The sequence below is a fragment of the Colletotrichum siamense genome (assembly GCF_013390195.1).
Source record: "Colletotrichum siamense strain Cg363 chromosome Unknown KSG_Cg363_contig02, whole genome shotgun sequence".
Taxonomy (NCBI): domain Eukaryota; kingdom Fungi; phylum Ascomycota; class Sordariomycetes; order Glomerellales; family Glomerellaceae; genus Colletotrichum; species Colletotrichum siamense.
Genome location: NW_023501015.1, coordinates 5299697 through 5322171, shown reverse-complemented (window position 1 = coordinate 5322171; position 22475 = coordinate 5299697). Strand labels below are relative to the sequence as shown.

Genomic DNA, 22475 nt, shown 5'->3' with positions numbered 1-22475 from the left:
AGGCGGTTTCTACACACCGTAGAGAATCGCGAGTCGAAAGCAAAAAAATTGCAAGGAGAGTCATCAGTGAGCCAAACATCTGAAAACAATTACGATAGGTAATATGTGAGATCTATCCAGTCAATGCAAAAGGGTGATATATATGTTCTTCGTCCCAACTGCAAACTCGGAATGTTTGAGACCTTTTTCATCTTCGGCTATGATATGGAGGGAGTGTCACTTTGGGCATGAATCAACAGATTGGAGCCAAGAGGAACAGTTCATTCGCTCAGCATCAGTCGTTCGAGGAGATGTGTTATAATAGTCTATTGGGAGCAGTTTGAACTGCGCAAGTTCAACCTGATTTAGTCAAATACAAGCAACAAAACATTTTATGGAGTCATACAGCTCATGACTGCCGCTGAAGTCCACCTAGAAAGTTTTATAGCGGCTGTTGAAAGCGCCCAAGATGCATTTGCATGAGCCGGAAAGATGCTCAAGGTATTTTTGAATCACTGGCGTGTTGTTGAGTTGTCTTCGCAATTTCCCTCTCCGTATCAGAAGTTGGTTATACTAGAGTTGTATGGTATAAAGTTTGTGTACAGGAGGAAAAGACTATCGCAACTAATTTGATCTGATCCAAGAGCTTCGGCTTGGGGCTATTCTTATTCTTGTTTGTGAGATAATGGTTGTTGAAGGTCGTAGCAAGAACGGTCTTGACTAATTTCAAAAGAAACGAGTTGAAATCAAGCACGTGGAATGACTGATCTATGAGTGGAAACACCAAGACCCAACTGACCATATCCCTTGCTATGAAATTGCTAGCTAAGCGTTGATATTATCGGCACCGGATGGCTGAAGAAACCCGTGAAGCCGGACGGAATACCAGCCAGGTCCGACCAGCGAGCTCAACTTTGGGACTTGCCTTGAAGAACTCACGAGTGGGCTTATTCAAGAGGCAGTCAGTGTTGAGGTCAGGATGTTGGATCGGAAAAGTAGTGGGGCAAAACACTGCCCCCTTAAGAACCCGAGAAATCTCGGATGCTCAGGGCCAATTGCCAAGCTCCGATTCAGACAATCAGCCTTATGATTGGAGCGATGAGATTCCATAATCAGAACAAGGCAGATCGAAACGCAATCGTCTTTTGGAATCATTCGCAACCCAGGTGGTCTGTGATGATGCTTGCCAAAGGGAAAAGGGGATACTCGTATGTGACCCGCACCATCGATCCTCTGGTTCAATTGAGCAGCTCCTGAATCCGAGGACAGACTATCCTAAGGCAAAGTCAACCTCTGGACTTCGGATATCATGGTATTTGCGAAAATGTTCAAAAGCCGCGTATGGTCCTCGATCTTGGGCCCGGCATGAAACAACACTTTCCATCACTCAGATCAATCTCATCCAGTCACTCACTTCATCTCGCGTCGTTCTTTTCCAAAATGCGCCTATATAATCTTGGTTTTCTGCTATGCCATAGCGTCATGGCCATGGGAGTAAGTCTCTATGCTTGCTTAATTGCAGCTTTGGGCCCTGTTATCAAAGCTAACCCGTGTTCCTTCAGCAGGGCATCATTCCCAATACCCAACCTCTGAACGGATCATTGGCTTTCATAGGCCAACCAGCTACGCCTAATACCCTCAATGCGAAGACACCATTCTTTCCATCCGCTTCTCTCATGCACGAAGATAGCGGAAACACCGGGTCGACCGACTACCCAGGACCCTTGGGAGGCAACAACATGAGCCTGTTCAGCCAGCAGATCGTCACTGGTGTCATGACCTGGGGCGCGAACAATACCATGACGATTGGCTATGCCAACTCGACAACACTCGCCCGTGGGATCGCAGCCATTGACCCGCAGACAATGGAGATTCTGGCTACTTGGACCCCTCCGGACACCAACCAGACCCTCAGCCTGGGGTACCTCGAGTATCTGCTAGAGACCGACGAAATACTTTTCACCAGCCAGGAAGGCCATGTCTACTTGATTCGTCGCGATGACGACGCCGAAAGGGGAACCTCATTCACCACCATTCGTAACATTGACCTGACCACGTTTCCGTCGGCAATTGCTGATGGCGAGTCCTTGCTGAACGCGATGATTGATACGGCTGGGAATATTTGGTATACTACCGGTGGCATCCCGGGTATCGGTTCGCTGTATGCTGCGCAGACTTCTCTCACGCTCGGCTACATCACACCCGATAATCAGGTACATTCGATTCAGATGGATGGCCAGACTATCGAGAACGGCATTGCTGTCAGCAACACCACTGCCTACGTCGTCACAGGTCCCACGACCATTGGCACAGAAGGGGTGCCTCAAGTCGGATACATGCTCGCCTTGACGTCGCTTCCATCCTCTGGAGATGCTGGCTCTAATGGTGGAGTGCGAACTCTCTGGAATGCCACGTACGATGCTGGCAGTACTACAAAGCTGGGCGCCATCACTCGCGGTTCGGGATCTACGCCGGCGCTTCTTGGAGACGATTATGTGGTTATTACAGACAACGCCGATGGCCGAATCAATCTCGCAGTCTACTATCAAGGGGCCACAGAGAAAGATCAGTTGCTTTGCACCGTCCCCCTCTTTGGAGAGAACGCAAGTGCCAACGATCTAGCGGCGACAACACACTACGATGTCACAACCGGATTTTACACAGTCGTGGTGGAAAACACATTCAACGGCACCACGATGTTCTGGCCGAATGCCTCCTCGACTTTGGACGATATCAACGGTGGGTGGAACAATATGGCTGGCATGCCAGGTGGCACATTTGCGATTCAAGTCTCGGCCGATGCTCCCGGTAATTCCACAGCAGCCCCGTGCTCTGTTCGCTGGACGTCTCCTATGACGGTTAAAGCCAACCCAGTGCTGAGCACGGAGACGGGATTATTGTACTTTTACACCCAGGACGAAAAGCTTGCTGACGAGGGTATGTATGTGTGGTATGTCGTAGCTTTGGACTGGCGATCTGGCGAGGAAGTCTGGAGAGCACGCATGGGCTCCGGTGGAGCGTACAATGATAACTGGCTTCTTGGTGGCTTGGGGCCCGACGGCACTTATTATCAGGCGATGCTTGGTGGGCTCGCCGCGATGAAAGATGGCTCCAACTGATACACCCTCCCACGGTCCCGGGTTGTTAGAGGACCGCACCGTAGTCAAGGTTTGTGGCACTGGTATTGGCTTCCCAGATACTCGGATGGTACTATCACTTGTCATATAATTCAAAACTTCTTCTGCCCGGCCGTCATGGTGATGCCAAGCTCCATGTCTGCAGCATATACTGTGTATTAATGAATCGTATTATATACTGCGCATGATAGAAGGATCTTCTATCAACCAAACGTTCTTTCCCAATAGCAATTGACACGTCGCTTCACAATCTCTCCGATGGACATAGGAGTTGTCATTGAGTCTAGGCTCTTAATCGCAGTCGTCGCACAGCGCCAGGCACTGCGCCATGCAACCAGCACGCTGCAAGTTGGTCTGGCGGTCAGGCGCGTTGTAAGCTGTAGGACATGGTGTTAGAATGGTCTCATTGATCGCGCAAACTCAGGGATTTGTGCTCAACTCACTGTCCCAGCACTCAGAGGTGCACGACAAGCAAGACCCTTGGAAGGGAGCTCCGGGGCTGCATGCGGCCATGACTGAAGGCATCACAGCCGCGGCAATGACGATGAAGGCCTTGGAGAACTGCATTATGGCGGTAGAAAAGTTGATGTGCTGGTTGTTACAAATCTGTAAAGCGTCGAGTTGAGAGTAGATTGGTTGATGCGAGTGAAAAACAATGTGAGAGTAAGCTGATGAGGATAAAGTTCAAGATGGTAGGAAGAAATTGTCTCGTATATATACACATTCCTCACAATCAGTTTTCATGATGCTTCTGCTTGAGCGGCCGATGCCTGCTTGTCGGGCGGCCGATGCCTGCTATGGCTTTGTTCTTGGCGTGTGGTCTAACATCGTGTAGCCTTACTGGCAGGATCACGAAAGTCCCAAAGGACGTCAAATGATAGCTCAAGTTCCCAGACAGTGGATATCGTGAAGGATTAGGTCGTCCTGTTTCGTTAGCGATCCGCTGTCTAACTCTATTGGGGTCTTGGCAAAGTCTGAGGACTGATCATCAAGCAAGATAAGATGTTACGCGGTTGAGCTGAGTCTCGTTCCGGATATCGGCGGATAGGAGGGACTGCTCTCAGCGGGCTTGAATGCGAATGCACGAATGAGAACCAAAGTTCATTTCAGCCGTCTAACTGAGAGAGCATTTCGCTTGATATTTTAGCTCCATGCCGATCTTCTGTGCCTCGCCAGGCAGCCAAATGATCCACAGTCCCCGATGTAGGCGACGGACGGCTCACCGGGCCATCCCGCAGGATGCAGGCTCCATGTAGCCTTAAATGTGGCTGTGATGATCCTTTCAGGCAAATTCATCTTATCAGATCGAATGTCTTCAGCTGATCAGTCTGTCGTATGCAGCCATTTGTAAGACTCAACCATGATCACCGCTCTCACTAGCGTGGCTAGGCAACCGGCAGCAGCGAGATGACGTCGAGGAAGAGGCTGAGCAAGTGCAATGTGTAGACTGCAGCTGCGGTCGGGTTGAGCTATCCCTTCGTACATAGACATACATCTAGGAGTGCGCCTATAAACTGTATGTGACATAGACAATTATTGTAAAGACCAAATGATCATGCGTTCCGTTTTCTTTAACTCATAAGCCGCTGATACCAAGTGCGTCGCATGATAGAGCTACTTGACACACCTAAAATAGTGAGATAGTGCAAGAGCGCAGTGGCACCACGTGGGGTGATCTACCTACGAGCAAGGAAATTTCCTATTCGGAGAACATTGTCAAAATTGTCAAATGTTATCAACCGATGGTTAACCCAAAAATAAATGCCCAATGCGTAGTGTGTTAACGCATAGGCTGAAACGTCTGGACCATGCGAAGAAGTAGTATAAAATATTAAGTTGGCAGAAGGCCGGCCTGGATGACCAACTCGATCGGCCAAACTGAATTTTTGCCGATGCTACGTTCAAGGCCACCTTCATGATTCGACGTCCCATTCTCTTGGCCTTGTGACCTGCGTTCCTCCACAACAAGCGTTTCAATATTGCTAACATAGGGGAATATTAAGATTACGTGCTAGACGTATGTACAGTATGGAAATATGTACAGAGAAATAGGGCTGACCCGAATTACCACCACCAGCCTTGCTTCTTCTTGACCCATCCGTGAACGACAGATGCAATGTCGAGGTTGTTCATCTCAAGGTGACCAAAGTGGCCGTTGCCCTTGATACCAATGTCACCCAACTTGATCCACTCGGGGTTCCCTCCGACTTGCTTTAGATAGTCGATGATACAGTGATCGTAGGTGATGTGCACACTGGCCTCTCCCGTCAATGCCACATAAGGCACGCTGGAGATCTTGGGAAGCTGGCGCGCCGGTTCCTTCTGGCGGTAGCAGTTGCGAAGCGCCAACGTCTCATTGCCCACAGACTCGATCTCATCTGCGAGCTCGGCCGAGTCCGTAACGGCGGGCTCGTAATCGACTTGAGTGTTGGTGAGACCCCATGGATTGGCAGAGCGGCCCCCAAGCCCATATCCGTAGGCCCAGAAGGGAATTGTCGATGGCTCGAGGTTGATGCTGCCGGCGAGATATTGAGGGCAGTCATTGGAGATAACGAGAGCAAGCTTGGAACCCAGGGAATGTGACACCAGGTACGACTTGGCGCCGATGAGAGATAGCAACTCGCAGCCAGCGGTGCGGATGGCCAGCTCCTGAGAAACATAACTACTTGTGTATGGGATGAAGCTTTGCTGGAACTGGTCGAAAGTAGGGTCGCCCCTCAAGCCGGTGCCAGGCCACTGTGTATGCAACTGGGATTGAGGATAGGTGTTGTATTCCTTGACACCTGTGAAACCCATCTCGACGTACTCCACCGACATGCCCACATTCATGGTGAAGTTCGCCGGGTTGTTGGCGGTGGACCGTCCGATGCTGTTCGCGTCGATCAGATAAATCTGATATCCCTTCTGCAGGAAGTAAGTCGCCCACCCCGGGCGGTTGTCAGGGGTGTTGAGCCATGTGGTGGCGGAGATGCCACCGCCGTGGAGGAAGACAAGAGGGGTTGACCGAACTTTAATGATGGGCGTAAGCTTCTCGACATAGATCTGGCCTATGACGAAGAAGAGGTTAGAAAACCGTGGAGGGAAACTCTTATCTGGAAGGCTGCATTGTCCTACCAATTGTGATGTTTCCTGTCGGGTCCGGTGCGCTTTGGCCTCCCACGTAGAAGAACTCTCGATGATGCAGACTTTCCTGAGGGCTGCACTTTGAGCTGACAGCGTTCACGCCGGTGCAGTCGGCACCTGCAGCGGCGCCAGCGGCAGCCAATGCGACCGCGGAGAGTGCCGAAAGTCGGACCATGGCTCCTGATTGTCGTGGGCGAGCGTCGAGTTTGAAGAAGAGTTGACACGCGCCAAAGGGGGCCAGAAGTCGCACTAAGAGCGCGCACAGAATGTCCAGCGCGGAGACACGACCGGCGGCAAACACATCAGCAGGTTTTTCCCCCTCTTTCTTTTCTTCATGTTTCTGGGGCTCTTACGAACGAGAACGACTGTTAATATACGCTAAACGCTGGGACTTGTTCGTTTCTGTGTTGGTCCGAATCGAGGCAGACCGATCCCGCCAAATTGCGGTCCCCAGGCCAAGAACCTCGTGCAGGGCAATTTCGGGGAACGAGACGGCACCGGGGGAACGCCGGTCGGAGGTGTTACCCAACCGAACATCGCCAAGAGCAAAACCCCTGCCTGCCGTCCTCGCAAGGCGGAGTGACAAGCCGGGAAGAACCATGAGAACCTCTTTTCACAGTTCCCCAGTGCATGTTGGGTCTTCTCCAATCTTTGACGCCATCAGACTGTTATTGGCTGTGCCTCCCACTCGCAGAAGCGAGGGGCCGAGGCCTGCGGTTCTCTGCGATGTTTGCGAGCGCCCACTGGCATCCATGACTCGCCATCGACTCATTCTCACCACACCTGCCCGCACCAGAGCCAACCTTGTCCTTGTAGCTTAATCTGCACGGCATGGCAGCTGAATGGTTATCGCGGGCTTTTCCAAGAATGCCCAAACATCGGCTCTTCCCCCATGCTGATCCCGCTGTTGCGAAATTCTTGTCGATACGACCCTCCCACGATCCCGGGACCTCGCACCCGGTAAGCGATGCTGAAGATCAAAGAAGGCCGGGTTTCCCACGATGTGAAACCATGCTAGCCCGCGCGTCTGGCCTTGATACACTGAAAATAATTTGGAGCGGTTCAGCCCATCTCGAAAGAAAGCTGCATAAAGCGGACCGGCCGCCCGCTCCCGTCGCGGGTCTCCTCTTTGCATGTTGAGCTCGGTTAGTTGGACGACTTGTTTCTCGCCATGTCGAACAGCAGCACGGCCTCCGCGAAGATCGGGAAGCCGCCCAACAACACCAGGGATTACAATGTCATTAGGGGGATCTACCGGCAATATGGAGTCACGACGCTCGACCCTGCTCTGGGTTACATCTTCGCCGCCCAGGAGCCAGCGAACGCCGTTCACGAATCGAAACAGGGCGCCATCATTGCCGGCATGGTGATAGTGATGCTTGCTATAGTGGTACCGACGACTGGAAGGTTGATTGTGAAATGGAGAGGAACGCAGACGAAATTTGGTTGGGATGACTGGGTGATTGTTGCAGCTTCGGTGAGTTGGAACTCTTCCAACCTATCCCTGAAGTGCATGAAGAGGGACTCATGCTGATGACTTGCCAGATCCTCGCACTGGTCTACCCGATCCTTCAGATTCTCGTCGTCGTCGATGCTGGCGGCGGCCTTCACACCTGGGAAAACACTTACGACGACTACCAATTCTACTCATACTACCTCACCATCTGCAAAATCATATACTACCCAACGGTCGGCATTATCAAAATCTCGATCACGCTCTTCATCCGCCGACTCGTCGACACAGCTTTCAAGACCTGGAGGATCCTAGCGGACATCTTCCTCGGCACTTTGGTGGCATTTGTCGTCGCCTCCATATTCTGGAACATTTTCCTCTGCAACCCTCCTCGAGCTGTATGGGATAGAGAGTACGCAGGATCTCTCGCAACAGCAGCTACTTGTGGGAACCAGTTCCTGGCAGCCAAAGTTCTCAGCATTATTCACGTAGTGCAGAGTGTGCTTCTTCTTGCCACGCCTATCATTATCCTGTGGCGTGTCCGTATTGATACGAGTAAGAAGGTCAGGCTCTTCATCATTTGGGCGGCGGGTGGCCTCACTGTTGCTGGAGGCCTGCTCCAGCAGACACAGCCCTTCACGTCCACCGACATCTTCTGGGACTACACCATTATCCTTCGATGGACCGTGCTTGATATCTCAATGGGCATTGTCACGGCGTCATTGCCGGTATTGGACGCTGCGATCATGGGATCATGGCACGCAGCCAAGTCCACGCTTGGTCTTTCCAACGCAGACAGGCAGGGAACCAGCAAGAATACCACAAATCCGGAGCACACGAATCATTCCAGGCGGAAGACGTATGCCAGTTCATCTGAGAACATTATTGGAAAGGAGGACGGGGTCGAGCTGGGCGTAGTCCAGCACAACAGACCCGATGAGCCCAGGGAAAGCTCGGATGCAGATACTACAGCCCCCGGCAGAAAGCACGGGGTGAACAACATGGTATGATGAGATGACGATAATTGTAACGTATTAGCGTAATAAATAAAGCATGACGCAGTAGATATTCTGCTATCAACACTCAAAGTCTCAAAACTCTGCTCCCCCAGTTCACGGTGTGTGGCAATACTTGGTCACAGTGGCACATATCAAGCGCCATTCGGTGGAGTGTTGACGATCTTTTGGCAAGTCTACCCCTTCGTGATGGTCAACAAGGACACCACGTTGGCCCGAGGGCTGACGACCGAGTTCTCGGAATATCCCTGTTATCCGAGCAGATTGACGATCCCCGCGTCCGTGCATTGTCTGTCTGAAGCCCGTGATGTGGGTGCTTGTCCCACCGGATGGCACTCTGTTGAACCATATCCAATTTGGGGTCCTGACTCAAGTCATAGCTTTCGACGGCGAAGAAAGAACTGCCGGCCGGTAAAACATCGCTTGCTCGCCTTGTTTGCCGTGGAGATAAGGGGTTTTCCAGATATTGGAAGGGTATTCGGCGACCCGATGAAAAATTCATCAGTATTGAAGAGTTTATGCTCGTTGGCGGAACAGCCGTCATGGGCTGGGATCATCCCGATACAAATGCTAAGAATACTGCTCTGTAGTTGCTTAGATAACCTCTCGGATTCCGCAGCTCTCCACTCATGACGCCGCAGGAAGCATCACAGTCGGTTCGCTATCGGCTTTTCGCTGTAGTAAGTTGTTGATGGCTGTTCTGCGTCGCTGAGGTAATCATTATGAGGTGGGCCTCAGAGTGTAGGTAGACTTCGGCCCCATGTATGCGACAAATTCTTAACAACCACGGAGGTTTTATGTTTGACCGTAGCATCGGCATTTGTAGCTGTGATACCCACCTTATTTAGTCGACCACTAAGCTTGTTCACTCCAGCATTTTCCTGAACTGAATTTCAGGTCGTACACCGATTGAGTATGACTTTGCGAGATTAGAGTCACACGATGGGAAGTCTTTGGGGCTGATGAGCTTGTGCCTCTCGAAGCAGGACTACTAGCAAAGCAACCAACATAGCTGGACAAATCCTCGCATACTAGTCAATCACATTCGATCGCAAACCCAAAAGCCCCTCGACCATAGATTCAACTCATGTCAAGTTAGCACGCCGAAAGGTGGTGTGAAATAATCAATAGATTGTTGCTGATGGTGGTCAGATGGGCACTGGGGTTACAACTCCCAAATAGTTCAAAGCCCACGCGCCGCCACAGCAACTAAGTGTGTCACTCAAATCATCGGTTGCTCCTGCCCTGCTATCCAACCTTTCTGTGCCAGGCGTAGAACCGATGTCATTGGACTTATGATCAAGTTTTGGCTGATGGTTAATTTGATCGGTGACGTCAATGCATCCTTTACTACGAATGAGTATGGCCTGCTGAGATATTCCCGGTGTGAGTCTTCTTCAGCTCAGCCACGTCCTCCCCTTACACCCAATTCGTTACCCATCATCCCAAGACAACATTGAGGCTATTGCCGCCGAGAGCCGACTAAAGCTCGATGATCAGTCAAACTGACATCATTCCGTCACTCCAGTGGGCACGAGGTTCTCCTACGGCCGATGGCAAGCGTCGACCGAAGCTTCGATTCAGAAACCCTCATCGCATGCCAAGGGCGCCTACAATGCTCATGGGTCTTGAAAGTCTCGTGGAGGAAGCGAGAAAAGTGCAATAGTGCGCGATTTACAAGAAATGTAAATGTCTGACATGTCGTAATGTCAACTTGCCATCGCCCCCAATGTAAGACAGCCCAAAAGGGTTCGTGTCTGCAGCTGTTGCAAGCATAGTCAACAGCTGGGGAACCAGAAGAGAGATTTGACCACCTTCCTATTCTAGACAGTATTGTCTGACCATCACGTACTTGGCAATCCTTCTGCTGCATGGAATGCGGGACTAACCGTTGCGAACTGTCCATTAAAGGGAGAAGGAGAGTGCACACCGGAAAAGCGGCGTGCGTTTGTCGGGTTTCTTGCGCCTTTCAGGTGTAAAGATGCGACGATCCGATCCATTCGGCTCCGGCACATCGCGGGCTGGACCGCCGGAAAATATCCCATTGGGGCTGGGGAGCCTTGGCCTCTGCCTGATCACACTTTGCAGGGGCAATCTTCATGGTCAACTCAGCTCTTCAATTGGCTGTCTCGCACTTCCGCCCTGATGTGTGTGATGACGACGCAAGGGAGGCTCTGTGCCTCTTCAAGTGAGGCCATCACGAGAAAGTCTGGATTCTATGGTATCAGTAGGCCCGATCAAGGTCCTACCATCCAGAAGGAGGCAACCCTCGTCCTTCCACACCTGATGTGACTTGGCGAAGGATGCTCATCGTGGCATGGCCATCGGCCTGTCCGCAATCCTTCAGGTCTAGGGACTTGATGGCAACTATAAGTAGTTGAACTTCTCTACTCACGAACATAACTGAATATCTTAGCTCGGCATCAAAGCTTAGGCATTACAGACAAGCTCATCATCATTTCGACCGTCCGCATCATGCGATTTTCTACCATTGCAACTATTGCTTTCGCCGTAGGGCAGGCTTACGCTCTGGTCCGGTCCCCGACCCCGACTGTCAGCGGCTCATCATACGTCGTTGACGGGCAGTATACGTTTGCAAACAGAGCCATCTTCAACTTTGCGACCGGAACTACTCTTCCGAGTGGGCTGTACAGAAGCACGTACTCTGTTGGGACACACACTTACGAAGCTGCCAACGCCGTCGTATCTGGTGGTTATCTTAACTTGATAGTTCCCGGTGGTCAAACTGCCCAGCCTTACAAATGTGGCGAGGTCGTCACTACTGTTGCCAACATCAAGTACGCTTCTGTTCGAACCGTCGCCATTTTCAGTGAGCCTGCTGGCGTTTGCAATGGTAAGAACTTCTCAGCTCTTATTTCTGACTCAAACTGTCTGAACCTATTAACTTACAACGACATAGGCATCTTCTACTACAAGAATGACACTCAAGAGACCGACATTGAATGGCTTTCGGACCCCAGCTCGCTAAGCAACCAAGGCACCCGGAAGCTCTGGTTCACCAACCAGGATGCAGACCAAAACGGTGTCAAGACCTACAACGCAGTCACTCCACCCTCGGATGCTACAAGCGCCGAGCACGAGTACCGTCTTGATTGGACCCCAGGTCTGGTTCGATGGTTTGTAGATGGTGTGCAAATCTGGAACACTACCAGTGACGTGCCCAACTCCGCTGCCCCGTGGGTATTTAACAACTGGGCCAACGGAGACCCTGGCTGGAGTGTCGGCCCTCCCAAACAGACTGCAAACTTCCGCATCAAGGATGTCTACATGTACTACAACACCTGTTCCGGAAGCAACTGCTGAACTTAAGGCGGGGTATAGTCGTGGATTAGCATTGTAAACGCTATAGAGTAAGGACTGTTGTTCGCTTTGTTTGTATTTCAGCTTCCACTATGCTTCAATCTTGTAGGAGTACCACCGAAATAACACTGTCTCTATCTCAACTATCACGGTTACTTTTGTGCATCAAACCTAATTAGACAATCGAATCATCGATCATGGATAGGTCAACGTCTTTTCTTGGGCTAAGAAAAGAATTGGTTACGATCAAGTACGCTAATTGTCACACTAGTTGTATACACACGAATGGGTTATGCGTGGTTATGCGGTGACAGTTTGAAGGAAACCCCACCTAAAGCTACTCTGGGATGCGAAAGACAGAGAGCTCAAGACCTGCCATTTCATAGTCCTCAGGATTATTCATTGTGGACAACAGTACCCGTCCAAGCCCCTCGTTCCCAATCAGAGAGTTGTAGATGATGCCGATGGGCGAGACAGGAACCATGACTGAGCAGTCGCTGATGGACAACAATCCTGGAGCAAGCCGCATCAGCCTCAACGCCTCGATTGCCGGCTGCCACTGATACTTCAGCTCGTCCGGCATGTACAGTGGGTCTCTAACGGCCTTTTGCACACTGGAGTCCATATCCGTTGGGAATGGCTGCGGCCGACGGTCGCCTGTCCGCAGAGCGTAAAGAACGTGCATCAGGTAAATCAAGGCAGAGTTATAGACCAACAGGTCAGTCACCTGATCCGCCGTCTGAACCTCCAACGCTTTCGAAAGAAGATCCTTTACCCAAGGCTGTGGTACGTCGTCTGCAGTAATTGGAAGCCACACTTCAGCTGCCGATCGCGGATTGGCAAGCTCCCAATTCCTTCGCCACTCGTAAAACCTTGCGAGCAAATCTCTAGTCTCCATCTCTATCTCGATCTTGTCGTCTTCTGAGAGAGTAGCAGAAGAAGGACCCAGCGAGGCTCCCAAGCCTGGTAGTTCGATGTACAGGTCTATCAAGATATCGTACGAAGTCTTGCGAGTTTTCATCCAAGGAATAGTCTTCCATTTTTCTATGTTGAAGAAGGAGGGTTTCTTGTTGTTGAAGGAACTGCAGGACTGGCCATCATATGACCTCGTGAGCTTGCGCCGGGTTTTGTGGGGGGTTTCCAAGTTTCTTTCAACAGATGTATCGTAATATGTGACACTTACATGCTGAGCCCTAATTTGGCGGTAAATTGTCAGCATGGGCTCCTGCTGGAAGTACTCTGGCCCGCAGTACTCGATGACCCTAACAACACCATAGTAGTGTGGAAGATTGGCATTCCCCTCAACGGCATACTGGGCAAATCGTCAGATGTTGCTGAAAGGCTGCGGGAGTCTGATACTCACTTGATACATGCACAGTACTATGATCGTAAAAGCCCAGCGCGCCATCTCCGACTTCGACTGTTGAAGCAGAGCCCCATGCAAGCCTCTGATGACCTCGCCATTCATCTCATACCCATCCGAAAGCATCTTCGGCTCCTTTACGGCTTTACCCATAAAGGCAAGAGCAGTAGCCAGACAGGCTCGATAATGGGCCCTTTCGGCTGGCGTGGACGCTTCGGACATGGATGTTCGCAGTAGCGGCTTCCAGAACGGGCCCCAGCGGTAGTTAGCGAGCAGGTGTGAGAATGCCATGCTGTCGCGGAACGCAGTCAAAGGCAACTCCCGTGTCATATCAGACCGGGCTAGCGCCGTCACCGCCCGGTTGGGCACCGGGACTAGTTGCTGGCTGCCGCTGCTCTCGCCAACTGTCAAGTTCTGCATGCGCAGGGGCAGCTCGTACCCCTGGCATCTGTGGCCAGATTTAAGGCAGCGATCACACTCCGGACGGCCCTTATCTGCGGTAATGGTGTGGTAAGTTTCATGTTCTTAGGTCACAGTAGAGGGCCTTGAGTCTGGAATGGGTTGCCTACCACACTTCACTCGTCGTCTTCGGCAAGTGTGACAATACCCGCTAGTTGGCGCGCGTCCCATGATTCACACGTGCCGTTGAACGTCGAAGTAACGGAAAAAAGGGTGAAATAAAGCCTCAAATCAACGCGTGGACAAGCAATGCCAGAAGCAATTTCAGAGTATTGATGGTGGGCGTACGAAGAGCGACAAAGCGGTCGGTTGTCAAGTGGATGCGGACGGCTGGCTAGGTCTCGACCAAACTTTCCCAATCAACGAGTTGAGCGCTTTTAAAGCAGCTATTGTCATTCAAGGTGGCGGTTTGGGACATTCACCATGTGCTGAGATTCTGCCCGAGGCGCGCGCAGCTCCATCGAAGGCTTTTGTAATCATATTGCAAAAGAACCGCGCGGCCCGAAGCGATTGGTAGCGTGTCAGCACTAAACCACTCTGAAATGGCAATTTGAACTGACTTCGCTTATTGGGTGTAGAAGCCAGCCAAATTGAATACGATGGGAAGTTCTGCAACCATGATTGGCTGAGCATTTGCGATGAGCCTCCCGATGCGGTAAGTTAGGTCGAGGTGCATGATGCTGCTGATGCCATTGGACGCGCTTCTGAAGAGAATTGCTTACATGTCCAACTGCCTTTGATTGATGTCATTGACGCGAAAGTTCTTGACATCTTACATCGTGGAATGCCGTAAAACATGCTATTCGGGCGAAGGTGATTAAGGCGTTTGGGGCCTCAACACAACCACGGAGTGGCTCCCACTGTTCATGATCATGCAGGCGGATGAGGACTTATCCGCCCTATTGACAACTCGGAGAGACACAATCACTGACTCTCGCGGACCAGAAACGTGATTGTGTTGATTTAACATTGTGAAAGATTTCCGAGAATGTGCCGGTTCTACATGCGAGGTCTCAGCATAAAAATTGGAGGGCTTGTTTTCCATTTTTGAGTGCTGTGATTAGGTTGGCTGCGCTGAAGACCAGTTCAAATGATTCCCAGTTCCCCATACGGACACGTCCGCGGAGATTTCCAATTTGCCAAGTCCTCCCAGCCATGCCATGATGGGGTCTCTCGTATGCGATACAACGCCTTGAAGATCTCATGCTTGCCGACAGCTTGGTTTTCAGTTCCACGGTGGGTTACACAGCCTGTAAGCCTGGTCTGCCAGATACTGAAGCATTTGCTTGGCTGTCATGACTGAAATGCAGAACGAATCGTCACATAATGGTTACCCATAAGGTACCTAGTAGGTCAGTCATGCTTTGGCTTCGGATTGATGCCCGCAACGAAAATGAGAGATCATCGGAGAAAATAGAGAGAATGTCTGGATTGGTTAAGATCGTATCAGTCAGATTCAGTAGAGCTCCGGGCTATTCAACTTGTTGGAGCGAAGCTGTGATTTCGTTGACTGGTAATGCAATGAGTTCCATACAGATTGTACCTTACTGTTAATCCTGACCTTGTACGTTTTTTCGACAGCGTGTGTACAATAACTCCGGATGTCTCTCCTTTTTCCATGCTGCTTGAGCTCAGTATCATTACCCCAAGTCCACCGGCGCCAATTACGCGGGACCCAGTTAGCCCCGTTGTCCCCATTGCGGTTTACTCGATAGAATAAGCTTCTTGTTACTCGATCGAATCGCGATCCGAACTCTGATTGGCTGCACCCCGCACACTCGACGGACATCAATATCTGAGCAACCGACGGGATATCAAAGCCAAGCCGACAAGGGGAATGTTAGGCTACCTGCAAGGAACGGACATTCCTTGGAAAATCGCGATCTGCAATGCAGCTGCGGGAAGGATTGCCCAAAGAGTTGAACAAGCAAGTTCATGCCGCTCAGCGATCCTCGGCGCTTCCCGACTCGATCGTTGTTGTGGCACTGAAGCCATCCCACTTGAGCTACGCAGCAGCCCATACAAACGGACCTTGACCGAAAAGAAATAGACGTTGGTAGAAAATTGAGCCCCCAGTTGCGGAAAAACTCGGAGTGCTACTTGATTTCCCTGTCTGCTGATCAGCAGTCACTGCGCAGTTCCTCTCTACTTACTCTGCAGTGAGGCCTGCAAGGAAGCCTGCAGTTGAACCTTCAATGTGTAATGCCAAGTCTTTAGCTAGCATCCGAGCGAAGCTACACACATCATATCCCACGCCTTCCGCGTATGCAACTAGAGTTCATCATGCGTGTATGTCGCAGGAAGACGACTAGAGCAGGTACTATAGACGCTCAACTGTGACAAAGTGTGAATCTGCGCGGAATGCTAGAAGAACATAAAGAGAATGAAGACAAGAAAGCTCATGCCCTTCCAAGAAGAGAATAGACCTAAACGGAAGATAGATCATCCCAATCCAGATACAAGAAGAGCCCACCTCAAGCCGCAGACACACACATTACTGACACACCTCCATCCAAATACCTTAGAGTGCCAAGACTGCCAGGAGACCTAAGATCCTGGTCGGGAGATTCCATGCTTTCAACCTGTCTTTTCGGGAACATCGGACCAGAATATAGCTCAACCTGCTCACGATCTCCATGTGGGACTCAGATCTGACAGATATAAAGGCCGATCCAACCACACTAATTTGGGCTACTCCTCCAATCTTACCGTCGTTATCAAAAAGACAGCAGGAGCAACCAACATAATTCTCTCTCCATCATGGTTTTGCCCCGGTTCTTCGGGGTGGCGCTCTTTGCGACAAGCATCCAGGCCCTTCTCCCGAACAACTCTTCGTCAGACCTCCTTGTGTTTGCGTCGTCCCGCGTCGTTCTAAGCGGATCTGTGAGCGAGGCAACTCTCGTGGTCAACACGACAACCGGCAAGATCATCTCAGTCGACAACTCCGTCAGATCACCCTCCGAATTCCCTCCAGGCACTGTCTATACAGACTATTCGCCAAAGCTCCTGCTTCCTGGCCTACTCGACGCCCATGTCCATCTCAACGAGCCCGGCCGGACGGAATGGGAAGGGTTCTGGACCGGCTCTAGAGCGGCCGCATCGGGGGGTGTCACGACACTGATTGACATGCCTCTCAACTCTCTTCCGCCCACAACCACTGTCGAGAACCTCATGACTAAAGTCAGGGCAGCCGACGGGCAGTGCTGGGTTGACATCGGCTTTCATGGTGGTCTGATACCCAACAATACGCAGCACCTGAAGCCTCTGGTCGACGCGGGTGTACGCTCATTTAAGGGGTTTCTCATTGAGAGCGGTGTGGATGAGTTCCCAGCCATAGGTCCCAACGATATCGAAGCAGCCATGTATGCCCTTGCTGGCTCGCCTACCACAGTCATGTTCCATGCGGAGATGGTGCCTCCCAACGTAACCCTCGTTGGCTCTGGCGCACCATACACTGGCCCTCTGACTAGCTATCAAACCTATTTGGATTCTCGACCTCCAACACTGGAGACATACGCCATCAGTCAGATTCTTTCCAAGGCCCACGTTGCACCCGAGTTGGACTTGCACATTGTGCATCTGTCTGCTGCTGAGGGCATCCCTATGTTGCGCGAGGCAAGAGACCGTGGCATCCACATCACCGCCGAGACGTGCTTCCACTATCTCAGCCTGGCCTCCGAGGAGGTTCCCGAGGGAGACACCCGCTACAAATCAGCCCCTCCAGCTCGCGAGCTGTCCAACCAGGCACTTCTATGGGAAGAGCTCTCGCGTGAGAATGGCGAAGGTGTCATCAAGACCGTAGTCTCGGACCATTTGCCCTGCACACCAGACCTGAAGTTGATTCCCGAGTCACTGCCTGTTGCCCCGCACAGCCATCGGGGCGAGGATGGTGACTTCTTCAGTGCGTGGGGAGGTGTCAGCAGTCTCGGCTTGGGTCTCTCCATTCTTTGGACACAGGCCGATTCTCGAGGTATCACCATCGAGGATATCGTTCGATGGACGAGTACAAATACGGCACGTCAAGTTGGCTTGGAACAGGAGAAGGGTGACCTGGGCGTAGGATTCGACGCTGACGTGGTGGTCTTTGATGATACAGCTTTATGTGAGGTCAACACCGACACCATGTTCTTCCGAAACGAGGTCTCCCCCTTCGAAGGAAAGACACTCAAGGGAGCCGTGGACGAGACTTGGCTGCGCGGGCGGAAAATATTTGATCGTACAACGGGATTCGATGAGGAGCAGGGCCCGGTCGGAAGAACTATCCTGGAACCGCGGCGGCGAAAGGCTGTGAGAATGGTCTAGATCACAATGTGATCTGCTATTGGTATACCTTGTCGAGTATTTCGACCATTGCTTGAATACGTTTTGCCGTATGTTTGTAGCATTGAATTCACCTTAGCTTCAAGTGGGTTGCCTGGAGTGACATTCACTTTTGTACAGTGAACTATCGTCGGTGGGAAACCTTGCAACTTCAACGTATGTAGAGTAGTGTTATGAATGATATCATCGCTATGCTAAATCCTCCCGAAAGATGTTCAAAAAGCCTCCATCAAGGTGGCCAGAAACAGCAACATCAAACGGTGGGTATCAGGCCTGAAATAGCCTCATTTCGCTGGACGTAATCGCTCGCTTGCTGTTCGTTCCTGCGTGAAACCCACGGATCAGTTCTTGCCTTGACCTTTTGATTCGCATTTCGTCGGGAGGTTGGCTACTTACCTGCGGGACAAGAAGTAACACAAGTATTTGTCAAGCCAGTGAGAGGCCCTTTGCAGCAGTAGCTGCCGCCGAGCGGACGAATGGTGTCTGTAGAAACGGACTGGGTGCAGCCGTTACATGACCCGCTACCATCGGGGAAGGTGCAGGCCTTGAAGCAACCAAAGCTTTTGCATTGGCTGGTTCCGTCGGTGACCTGAAGATCGAAGAGCTCGGATTCGTCGTTACCACACGCGGCGAAAGCCTGAGCTGCGAACAGAGCAACGAGCGGCAAGAGTTGAACCTTCATGTTGGGAACGTTGACGAAGAGCGAGAGAGTACTGGTGGCAACGAGAGTGGTGTAGAGATTGCAGCGAAAGGGATGCGATGATCGACATCGCTGACATGAACCGAGGACACAAATCTTTATATGGAGTGCGTTGATAAATAATAGAAGCTGGATATTACGAGACTCTGGGAAAGTCTAATAAGTGTACCCCTGTCTGGAACCATGCTACATTTGGTAGCACATTCGTATCAAGGCATTTTCAAATCCCGTTCACTGTGGAAATATTCCGACGTACTGCTTCGGTAGACTAATCAGTCCGAATAGCGACTGGTCATTCTGATCACAAAGTTCTTTTCTGCTCATAAGAGGCTGTGCAGATGATGCGTCCATGTTCCTGAGATGCCAAACAAATGGTCCGGGCGTCGTGATTGAGTCGCGCAAAGACGCCCTGTCTTGAGTAACCTAGCGGTCTTTACGTCGGCACAGGCGAGGGGAAAGGCAGATGAAGCGTCCGTAGGGCGTAAAAAGAACTAGCTGTAGAGTGAAGGTCGGTATATTCGCTAAGTGGTAAGGTTCAACCCCCAGGCAACTGTTTCGCCAGACTCCTTGATACTGGCGGCAACAGGGAGCCGTTACGGATACACGCTCACGGGCGCATAACTGGCCTGATCACATTCAGTATCACGACTCATGACGGCCCCCAACAGGCCCCGGGGGAGCTGACTATCCCAAACCTCCAATCCCTTGGCCTGATCATGCCGATCACATTCTAGAACCTTTCATGGGGCGACCCTCCGCACCAGATTCATCCAGCATAACATCTACCAGATGAACCAATACATCCTCAAGCATCCCGGCTACTGTTAGTGAGAATAGACTTTACGCGTATCCGGGTGTATGTGCGTCACCGGTAAAACGGGTCGTTTTCGAATTATGGCAACAGTCGTCTGGGGTACTTGGAAATGAGAAACCACTATTCTCCGTGCCGATTCCGAGCGGCATAGGACATGATGAACGTCGCGGACGGAAAATTTGATTTACTCGATGAAGAGTTTGAAGATGCCGATTTCCTGAAGCTCTAGATCTCATACCTTACTGGGCTTCTCCAGTGAACTGTAGTTCTGATAAGTATGTGAAGTGTTTCCTTTCCGGTGAACAACCCGCTCAGCCTACGATGCGGTCCTGACCCAACTTTCAATTACGTGCAGTTCGATCGGCCACAATCGGCGAAAGTCCGATCACTGAAAGACACTGACATGAGAGAAACAAGCTCTCCCCAGCGCACGGAAGTCGCCCGTGCCCGCATTGCCAGCCGGCGAAATCTGATTTCCCGTTTCCCAGCCGCAAGACACCACGAGCTCAAGCTAATGGGAAACTTAAATCGGCTTTGAATCCTTGGCTTGGATGAACAGGGTTCAAGGACGCCAAAAACTCGCCTTCCATCTCGAACAATGGTAACGTCTCCCGACGGTCGACGATGCCCCACGTCCACCCATACCGACTATTTGGTCATACAAACTCCCACTCAGTTAGCTGGCCCCTGTCAATCGGCCACACCTCGCCTCCCATTCTTCCGTGGACAAGTGCAGGAGATACCATTTCGAAATATGGCCCCTGAGGTCGGACAACTAATGGCACCGAAAGCCCCGCAAGAACGCAGATTAAATCGCCCTCAAGTATCTCACTGTTCGCTTTTCCAAGCCTGCCCGACTCAGTAACGAACAGCGCTCCGCCAGCTGAGCTGACTATGAGCTGTGTAGCAACATTCTCGTTGTATTTGGTGAGTTCCCATATTTCTTCCGGGCTTGTCTGCTTGTCAAGTAGTCTCCAAGCCTCTTCCGAAGCGGGTCGCTTCAATTCGTCATTCACCAATTCGATCTTGAACAGTTCTTTGAACCCAGCTGTAAACCCATCTGTACTGATCGCGTTTGTGCTCAAAGACTTGGTAATAAAATCCGGAAATGAGTATCCGAACTTGGCCCTCACTTCTTCATTGGCTCGATCCACGGGATGGAGTTCTTGACTGATGCATGGACCGACGTTGTCGATTTTTGTTCCCTTCATGACCAGTCTCAGGCCGTCGGCACTGAAGTTGATTGACGGTTCAGCGCCATTGCAAGCATTGACCTCCGACGCCGCTGATTCCCAAAGTCTCCGACGAGACAAGACGCTAGTTGGTTCTGCAACCCAGTTGACTGCCCAAGATGGCAGCGTCGGGGAATTAGGCTGGACAAATCCATGCAGCAGAACCTTAAGATTCTGGTGCTTTGTGATGAGCAGTCTAGTCGCTTCAGAACATAGCTCTTCGGGCGAACGGTCGTAAGATACACGGATCTCTTGAAGAACACCGTGGAATAGTTCTCGCAGGGCGAATATCTTATCCCGCGGATCCGACGCCTTCATTCGAAGCATGTTTTGCAGTGAGAGGGCCAACATCCACGGGGGCGGCTGCGACGTGTTGACGTACTGCAGGGATTGAAGAAGACTGAAATGGAGATACAATCGGTTGCTGACCTGATGATCAAAAATGTTCGGATATGCAATGGCGCGGACGGTCGAGAGTGGGCACAGCTGGCCAGTGACACAAAGGAAGGCGGAAGTAGTGTGTGTGCACTCTTGTAAAGTCCACATTCGAGACCAGTACGGTGCGCGAGAGATGTTGGATATGATTTCTTCTCTGTGACCTACATTTATGATTGATAGTCAGTTATGTTTTAATCGAGTGCGAAGATAATTTAGTGGAATTCCTTGCCTTTAGCAACTAGATTACTAACAATTAGGTGCAGCCACTTTATGAGTGGGATAAGCCACTCAGGCTCGTACCTATTAGTCGTGAGGAAGCGAAGTAGCTGGATCATCTAAAGGCTCTTAAGATTAGGTAGTGCGCAGCTTATCCTAAGCTATAAGATGACCTGTGAGGCACAGCTATAGATCTCAGCTATCATCCCAACTTATATGCTTTTCTCTGCATTAGATAACTAATTAATACTGGAATGGGGTTTAGTGGGCCTACTAGATTTTTTGGCGTTTTTAGCGTTTAGAGGCTAGATTACTAGCCCCCCTTAAGGGGTAAGAAGTTAGCTTAGATATTATTATCCTTATAGAGATAATAAGCTTAATTTACTTATTTTTTAGTAGATTTTTAAGCTTTTTATTTTATTCTTTTTATTTTAAATCTATAAAAAACATAAAGAGTTTTTTCTTTTTTCTTTTAAAATTATAAGCTTTAAAACTATAGAGTTATATAGTTAAAGTAGCTTTATATATTTTTAAGTATATATATACTACTATACTATATAGTTCTTAGCTACTTAGCTTATAACTATTTTAATAATACTTAGAAGTAGATTTATTCTTCTTTTAGATACTTATATAAGGTATTAAAAGAAAGCTTATTTTTATACTAAGTAAATAGATTAAAGTGATATATATAATAACTATAACTATTATTACTAAATAGATAATATTAAGAAATATAATATATTAATAGGAGTTAAGTAGTTATTTATAAACTTAATTCTTAATAAGTAGAAGAGTATAATAGCTAAGTATAATTCTATTAATAAGAATAGAGGGGATATAAAAAGATTTTAAAAAAGACTTTAAAAATATTATAATTTATATAGTAAAGAGTATTAGATTT

The 22475-nt window shown here is 50.2% G+C and overlaps 7 protein-coding genes across 7 annotated transcripts; 3 read left to right on the top strand and 4 right to left on the bottom strand.

Moving 5' to 3' along the window:
- Positions 1 to 3407: 3407 nt before the first annotated feature.
- CGCS363_v003381 (uncharacterized protein) lies at positions 3408 to 3683 on the bottom strand (the record flags this gene model as incomplete). Its single annotated transcript, XM_036635230.1, has 2 exons — positions 3408 to 3493; positions 3560 to 3683. 2 exons carry the CDS (start codon positions 3681 to 3683, stop codon positions 3408 to 3410), a joined length of 210 nt encoding a protein of 69 aa, XP_036500776.1.
- A 1497-nt stretch (positions 3684 to 5180) lies between these two features.
- On the bottom strand, positions 5181 to 6414 carry CGCS363_v003380 (putative secreted lipase; the record flags this gene model as incomplete). The annotated part of the gene is made up of 2 exons (XM_036635229.1): positions 5181 to 6163; positions 6231 to 6414. 2 exons carry the CDS (start codon positions 6412 to 6414, stop codon positions 5181 to 5183), a joined length of 1167 nt encoding a protein of 388 aa, XP_036500775.1.
- Positions 6415 to 7410: 996 nt separating this feature from the next.
- CGCS363_v003379 (uncharacterized protein) lies at positions 7411 to 8702 on the top strand (the record flags this gene model as incomplete). Its single annotated transcript, XM_036635228.1, has 2 exons — positions 7411 to 7716; positions 7785 to 8702. 2 exons carry the CDS (start codon positions 7411 to 7413, stop codon positions 8700 to 8702), a joined length of 1224 nt encoding a protein of 407 aa, XP_036499644.1.
- A 2481-nt stretch (positions 8703 to 11183) lies between these two features.
- On the top strand, positions 11184 to 12032 carry CGCS363_v003378 (uncharacterized protein; the record flags this gene model as incomplete). The annotated part of the gene is made up of 2 exons (XM_036635227.1): positions 11184 to 11562; positions 11629 to 12032. The coding sequence occupies 2 exons, from the start codon at positions 11184 to 11186 to the stop codon at positions 12030 to 12032; spliced, it is 783 nt and encodes a 260-aa protein (XP_036499645.1).
- Positions 12033 to 12366: 334 nt separating this feature from the next.
- On the bottom strand, positions 12367 to 13683 carry CGCS363_v003377 (uncharacterized protein; the record flags this gene model as incomplete). Its single annotated transcript, XM_036635226.1, has 3 exons — positions 12367 to 13119; positions 13213 to 13341; positions 13393 to 13683. The coding sequence occupies 3 exons, from the start codon at positions 13681 to 13683 to the stop codon at positions 12367 to 12369; spliced, it is 1173 nt and encodes a 390-aa protein (XP_036499648.1).
- A 2928-nt stretch (positions 13684 to 16611) lies between these two features.
- Positions 16612 to 18153, top strand: DAL1-1 (Allantoinase; the record flags this gene model as incomplete). The annotated part of the gene is made up of 1 exon (XM_036635225.1): positions 16612 to 18153. One exon carries the CDS (start codon positions 16612 to 16614, stop codon positions 18151 to 18153), a length of 1542 nt encoding a protein of 513 aa, XP_036499649.1.
- Positions 18154 to 18438: 285 nt separating this feature from the next.
- Positions 18439 to 18853, bottom strand: CGCS363_v003375 (uncharacterized protein; the record flags this gene model as incomplete). Its single annotated transcript, XM_036635224.1, has 2 exons — positions 18439 to 18494; positions 18568 to 18853. The coding sequence occupies 2 exons, from the start codon at positions 18851 to 18853 to the stop codon at positions 18439 to 18441; spliced, it is 342 nt and encodes a 113-aa protein (XP_036499646.1).
- Positions 18854 to 22475: the final 3622 nt, after the last annotated feature.